The sequence below is a fragment of the Vollenhovia emeryi genome, unplaced genomic scaffold, assembly GCF_000949405.1.
Source record: "Vollenhovia emeryi isolate VEMERY1.0 unplaced genomic scaffold, V.emery_V1.0 DF940656.1, whole genome shotgun sequence".
NCBI classification, from domain to species: Eukaryota; Metazoa; Arthropoda; class Insecta; order Hymenoptera; family Formicidae; genus Vollenhovia; species Vollenhovia emeryi.
This window is the reverse complement of record NW_011965710.1, coordinates 1-6,973: the sequence shown is the minus strand read 5'-3', so window position 1 is coordinate 6,973 and position 6,973 is coordinate 1. Positions and strand designations below refer to the sequence as shown.

General features: G+C 42.5%; 1 protein-coding gene across 1 annotated transcript; it reads left to right on the top strand.

Moving 5' to 3' along the window:
* The first annotated feature begins 320 nt into the window (after positions 1-320).
* On the top strand, positions 321-4,949 carry LOC105555843. Its single transcript, XM_012002882.1, has 5 exons — positions 321-705; positions 763-2,051; positions 2,137-2,671; positions 2,756-3,973; positions 4,273-4,949. The coding sequence occupies exons 1-5, from the start codon at positions 321-323 to the stop codon at positions 4,947-4,949; spliced, it is 4,104 nt and encodes a 1,367-aa protein (XP_011858272.1).
* The last annotated feature ends 2,024 nt before the right edge of the window (positions 4,950-6,973 follow it).

Sequence of the window (6,973 nt, the reverse complement as noted above, 5' to 3'; positions counted from 1 at the left end):
ATTCATTTTTTTCCAATATTGGTTCAATGTAAATTGCTACTAGGGCAAGTTACCTACCATTAAACTTCCGCGTTTTGATGGAAAAATCGAGGAGTGGAAATATTTTTCGGATAGTTTTCGCTCAATGATTCACGACAAGCCACATCTGTTCAATATGGACAAGCTTCAATATCTAGTTACATCGATTTCGGGTGATGCCGCGAAAATCATAGAATCGATTGAGTTATCACAGGATAATTACATGACCGCATGGGATTTATTGCAGCAGCGATACAACGATCCTAGGTCCCTTAAGAAAAAACACATTGAGTCTATTTACAATGCCAACGGTGGCGAAGGAGTCCGCAAAGGCTCTTCGTGATCTAATCGATTATACTTCAAGCCATTTAAGGATATTGAAGGTTCTAGGTTCGCCTACTGAGGCGTGGAATGAGCTCGTCATGCATATGATGGAAGCGAGATTCGATGTGAGAATTCTTCGAGCTTGGGAGGAGGAGTTGGAAAGAAAAGAAGAGGCAAGTTTGGACGATATGTTGCAGTTTTTGAGGAGGAGATGCCAAACCTTGGAGCGTATTGAGTCGAGGTCAGTCGATAAGATGGAGAAATCCTCCAAGGGATCTGCCAATACTGGTTTGAAATCACAATCCTCAGCTAGGGGTGTTGCAAAACAAAGAACGGCTTCTTTGACCACCTCTCTAAACTCAGGTAAATGTTATCTTTGCAATGGGGCACATTTCATATATTCTTGCGAGAAATTTCTAGATTTGCCAGTCCCTGACCGAATCAAGGAGTTCAGACGATTAAAGTTGTGCCTGAACTGCTTAAAAAACGACCACTTCGCAAGGACCTGCAGAATGGGTAGATGCAAGGAATGTGGGGAGAGGCACAATACTCTCTGCCACCTATCGCAGGACAACAGGGTCACTGCGAACCCAGAGGTCCCGGAGCATGGCAGCGGGACAAGTAACGAGACAATTAACAAGGTGGTAGTTCACGCCTCAAACCACACAAACGGGCGTCGAATACTTATGGCCACAGCGATAGTGGAGGCAGCGCAACGCAATGGATCGCATGTGGAGATACGCGTGCTTCTTGACAGCGCGAGCGAAGCTAATTTTATTACTCAGGCAGCTCATAACAGGTTAGGTCTAAAGCGAAGTCGAGTATCCGAGATCGTTACCGGTTTAAACGAAATAGAGAACAGGGTGAGTAGCGTTTGCGAGGTTCAAGTCAAGTCGAGATGTTCCAACTTCAGAATTAACGCTCAATGCTTGATTGTACCCAGAATCACTAAAAACTTGCCATCCTCAGAGATGGATTCTGGCGGGATACACTTGCCCAGCAATCTCACTCTGGCCGACTTGGGGTTTTGCAAGACGGGCCCAATAGATATGCTAATTGGCGCTGAGTTCTTTTTCGATTTAATGGAGCCGGGAAAAATAGAACTTGAAAAGGGGCAATTGATCTTGCAGAACACCAAACTCGGATGGATAGTAGCAGGAGTAATGCCATCAATTGCACTAGGAGATCTGACTTGCAATCAAGGCACGGTGAGCTCGCTAACTTGTTCGTTGAAGTCTAGCGAAGCTTTAAGCGAGAGCCTAGAAAAGTTTTGGAGGTTGGAAAATTACGACGTTCCCGATGCCCGAGTACTATCGATGGATGAAAAGAAATGCGAACAACATTTTGAACAAACTACTACGCGAGCAAGCGACGGTAGATTTATCGTAAGACTGCCGTTTCGAGACAAAGATTTACCCATCGGTAGTAACAGGAAAATAGCGCTTAGGAGACTCAATCATGTGGAGCGTGCATTTAAGGGCAACTTGACATATCGCGATCGCTATGCTCAGTTCATGTTTGAATATGTCAAGTTAGGCCATATGTCAATTGTAAGCGATCCCGTTAGCGATCCCGAGAATACAGTTTACTTGCCTCATCATGGGGTATTTAAGGAATCTAGTACTAGTACAAAACTACGCGTTGTATTTGATGCATCGGCGAAAAATAACGTAGGCGTGTCATTGAACGACGCTCTCCATATTGGACCGGTATTACAAGACGATTTGATTGATATAATAATACGGTTTCGTTGTTGCAAGATTGCATTGACAGCAGATTTACGTGTTTCGTCAGGTGTTAGTTCATCCTGATGACAGAGATTTCCAACGCATTCTATGGCGATTTTCCTTAGACGAACCAGTAGGGGAGTATCGTTTAAATACCGTTACTTACGGCCAGGGTTGTGCGACGTACCTGGCCGTGCGATGTCTTAGACAATTGGCAATGGAACAATTAGAGAAATATCCACTTGCATCGTCCGCAATACTCAATGATACTTACGTCGATGATATAATTTCTGGAGCGGACACAGTCGATGCGGCTCGTGCTCTGCAGGAGCAATTGTCGAGTTTGTTGCGTGAGGGGGGATTCGAGGCGCATAAATGGTGTTCTAATTCGGAAAGCGTATTAACAGAAATACCAATGAATTTGCGCGAGTCGGGTTCAAATTTAAATATTGACACGAATGACACCACTAGCGCCTTGGGTCTCGAATGGAATCCTGCTTCAGACGAGTTCCTCTTTAAAGTACAAATGGTGGGTGGCGTATCCACAAAGCGTAGGATGTTGTTGGCGATCAGCAAGCTGTTCGATCCTCTGGGATTGATAGGCCCAGTTCTAACGAAAGCCAAGGTTTTAATGCAGGAGCTCTGGCAAATTAAAGTGGATTGAGATGACCCTCTTCCTGATGCAGTCTTGGACGGATGGAAGAGGTTCCAAGAAAATTTAAAGGAAGCTAATGCACTACGAGTACCTCGAGTAATTGCTAGTTCTTTGAGAGATAATCGGTTTTTCGTACAAGGCTTTTGTGATGCGTCTGAAAAGGCGTACGGTGCATGCATCTACTTGCAATCTGTGAATAGAAATGATGGCAGGACAACAGTCGAATTGTTATGTTCTAAGGCGAGAGTAGCTCCTTTAAAGAAAACGTCTATTCCTAGATTGGAATTGTGTAGTGCGTTATTGTTATCGAAATTAATTGATAAGGTCAAACGAGCGATGCGAATAAGAGTCGACGGAATTTCTGCATGGTCCGATTCCATGGTTGTACTTTATTGGCTTCATGGGGATGTATCGAGATGGAAGTCCTTTGTGTCGAATCGCGTATCGGATATCATCGAGATTTTACCTGCAATTCACTGGAACCATGTCAAGGGTCTGGAAAATCCAGCTGACTTGATTTCAAGAGGAGCCACACCTGCTCAACTCAAGGATAGCCATCTATGGTGGAATGGTCCAGAATGGCTGGCCGTTCCTTCCCATTCACCAGATCCAGAGAAATCTGAATGGGAGTTCATCGAGGATGATATCTCCAGCGCTAAAGAGGAGATGAGAAGGGAGAGACAAGTCTGCCATTTGAGCGTACAACAGCCGTCATCACCGAGCGAGATAATCCACAAGCTGGTCGAGGATTGTTCAACGCTAACAAAAATCGAGAGATCTTTGGCTTATTGCCTTAGATTCATCTCCAACTGCCGCAAGAAAAAGGAAGACAGAATTCTATCCAGGTTAACATTGCCAGAGTTGGAAGAAGCATGGTGTGAAATAATCAAATATTCACAACAGGTGTACTTCAAGGAAGATCTGAGGAATCTACAAGGCAATAAAGGACTGAGCAGAGCGAGTCGTCTGCATCAGTTGCATGCCTTCCTCGACAAAAATGGTGTCCTCAGGGTGGGCGGCCGACTTCAGGAAACTCCATGGAGTTTTGATAGGAAACATCCAATTTTGCTGCCAGCGAAATGCAAGATTACACATCTAATGATTGAAAGAGGACATCGCGCGCTACTGCATGCCAGTCCTCAACTACTATTGGCATCAATTCGACAGCAATATTGGCCATTGAATGCTAGAAATTTGGTACGACGAATCTGCCATTCGTGTGTCTGGTGTGCTAGAAATAATCCGAGAGGTCTGACCCAAGCCATGGGATCACTTCCTGGGGACAGAGTCAGGCCTTCCAGAGTCAGGCCTTTTCGATTACTGGCGTGGACTTTGCGGGCCCGATTATTACACTTGTCAATAAGGGACGTGCTCGGAAAATCTGCAAATCTTACATAGCATTATTCATATGCTTTGCGACAAGGGCTATTCATTTGGAAGCAACGAGTGAACTGACCACAGCGGCGTTCTTGGCGACTCTGCGGAGATTCATAGCGTGACGAGGGATACCTCGTAAAATTTGTAGTGACAATGCTACGAATTTCACAGGCGCCAAACGAGAATTGGAGGAGCTCTACTCCTTCGTCCGGAATTCCATAAATGGAGCAGTTGGTGACGCTTTGCTCGACGATGATATCGAGTGGACCTTCATTCCCCCTCACTCACCTCACCTGGGAGGCCTATGGGAAGCCGGGGTGAAGTCCTGCAAATACCACCTGAAGCGCGTGATGGGCAATACCTTGTTGACCTTCGAAGAGTTGACCACGCTTCTAGTACAGATCGAGGCGTGCCTAAATTCTAGACCATTGTCACCCTTGTCTCCGGATCCATCAGACTTGCAGCCCTTAACTCCAGGACATTTTTTAATAGGGGGACCGTTGACCAGCCTTCCTGAGATCAGCCTGTCGGACGTAAGGTCCAATCGCCTTGACAGATGGGAGCTGATACAGCGTTCCCTTCAGGACTTTTGGAAGCGGTGGGCGGCTGAGTACGTGGCCAATCTGCAGAGCCGCGTCAAGTGGAAAACGGAGCAGAATAATTTAAAAGTCAATGATCTCGTGCTACTTAGGGATGACAATATTCAGCCTTTGAAGTGGAGAATGGGGCGTGTTATAGAGACTCACACCGGGAAGGACGGATTGGTGCGTATCGTGACGGTGCGAACGTCTTCCGGCGCTACTAAACGTGCAGTCTCAAAACTTTGCAAATTACCTGTGAACGATTAGTCTCATAACGAAGATTAGTTGTCTAATCTTGGTGGGCGGGATGTTAGCGCCATAGCGTTATTTTAATTTTAATTGTACCGCCTTGACATGTCATTGCGTAACCCCTAGATGGCGAATAGTTATGTCCGCGACGAGCGCCTGAGTCGAGCGCGCATCTATCATGTCTGTTGTGTTTTGGTAATATGTAACAGGCCGGCCACAACGCAATCCAGAAATAAGCAATTCTCAACATATATGTATAATTACCACTCTTGTTTCTTAACATACCATCGACCTTAGATAATGGTGTCCAAAAACTGATGTTATTAATTTATTAATTATTACACCAAGGACCAAAAACTTGGTTTCCGCCGTTAGGGGGAATGGGACCAGGGGGAGGGAAGGGAAAAGGGAAATTCTAAATAAAGGAGCAAATTGGAAATTTGCAAAATGCAACATCAGCATTTTGGCAAGTTGTCTAATCAATTTTTTTTAATTTTAAAGGTGCAAATTGAAAATTTACACATTGCTTCCTCAACATCTGGACTTTTGCTTCCTCATAGAGGAAGCTTTGTTTTCATGCGAAAAATTTTTTTCCAGTTTTCATTGCCAATGGGTTTAGAATGTTTTAAAAACTCAAAAAAAACACACTTATTTAAAAAATGTGTGTGTGTGTGTGTGTGCGTGTGCGTGTGCGTGTGCGTGTGCGTGTGCGTGTGCGTGTGCGTGTGCGTGTGCGTGTGCGTGTGCGTGTGCGTGTGCGTGTGCGTGTGTGTGTGCGCGTGCGCAATAATTGTTCGCGCTCTCACCTCCGCAATTTTTGAGATATCTCTTTCTACTTTGGCAAATTTATTGAGTGTGATTAAGAGATGGCTGGTATTGTATTTGACGATAATCGGTGCAAGGGTTCAGTTTATACATACATATATATGTATATTTACGTTGAAATTCTTGAATAACTTTTTAAATATTTAAGATATCGGGCTATTTCTAATTCTATTATTCTTTCCAGTCTTTTCTACCCCTATTTCATATACAATTGATTAATGTTCGGTTGATTAGTTTTTGAGTTATAGATGTTTGAAATTTCATGGAATCCGTACATGAACACTTTTTCATTATATGGGTGTTTCAAAAGTGATGCTACAAAATGTAATGGTGAAATGTATACATTATAGCAAAAAGTCCTAATAAACATAGGTAGAGGCCCCTCTTTTTCATTATACAGGGTGTTTCAGAAGTGATGGTACACAATGTAATGAAGAAATGTACACACTTGTAGAAGCAAAAAGTTTCAATACACATAGGTAGAGGTATACCTCTTGAATATGGCGATGACCGGTAAAAGGTTTTTAATTTTGAATTTTTTTTTAGAAATGTCTGTGGTCACTCTAATTATTGCAAATTTTCTTTATAATGATTTCCAAAAATTTCAAATGTCTATAACTCAAGAATTAATTAATCATATTTTAATGACTTATATATGAAATTTGGATTGAAAAACTGAAGAACAATATAATATATAATTAAAAAAAAGTAAAGTAAAGTGTGCAAATTAGAAATTAGCACATGGCTTCCTCATAGAGGAAGGTTTAGGAGCGAAATCTAATTTTTTTCGATGTTTCTTGAAAGTGTGCGAATTAGAAATTTGCACATTGCTTCCTCATCATTGAAGCGTGCAAATTGGAAATTTCCACATTTCTTCCTCATCATTAAAGTAGACAAATTAGAAATTTGCACATTGCTTCCATTGTTACGGCTTCCTCATAAAGGAAGCTTTAAGAGAGAAATCTAACTTTACTACGATGTTTCTTGAAAGTATTCAAATTATTCTTATTTCGCTCTTAAAGCTTCCTCTATGAGGAAGCCATAACAATGGAAGCATTGTGCAAATTTCTAATTAGAAAAAAAAGTAAAGTAAAGTAAAGTGTGCAAATTAGAAATTTGCACATGGCTTCCTGATAGAGGAAGCTTTAAGAGCGAAATAAGAATAATTTGAATACTTTCAAGAAACATCGTAGTAAAGTTAGATTTCTCTCTTAAAG

Bases quoted from the DNA above. Each gene is read 5' to 3' on its own strand.
- LOC105555843 (XM_012002882.1), top strand. From the start codon at position 321: ATGCCAACGGTGGCGAAGGAGTCCGCAAAGGCTCTTCGTGATCTAATC. The intron at 706-762 runs GTAAATGTTATC...AGAAATTTCTAG, and splicing joins GACCACCTCTCTAAACTCAG to ATTTGCCAGTCCCTGACCGA. The intron at 3,974-4,272 runs GTCTGACCCAAG...CGAATTTCACAG, and splicing joins TGCTAGAAATAATCCGAGAG to GCGCCAAACGAGAATTGGAG.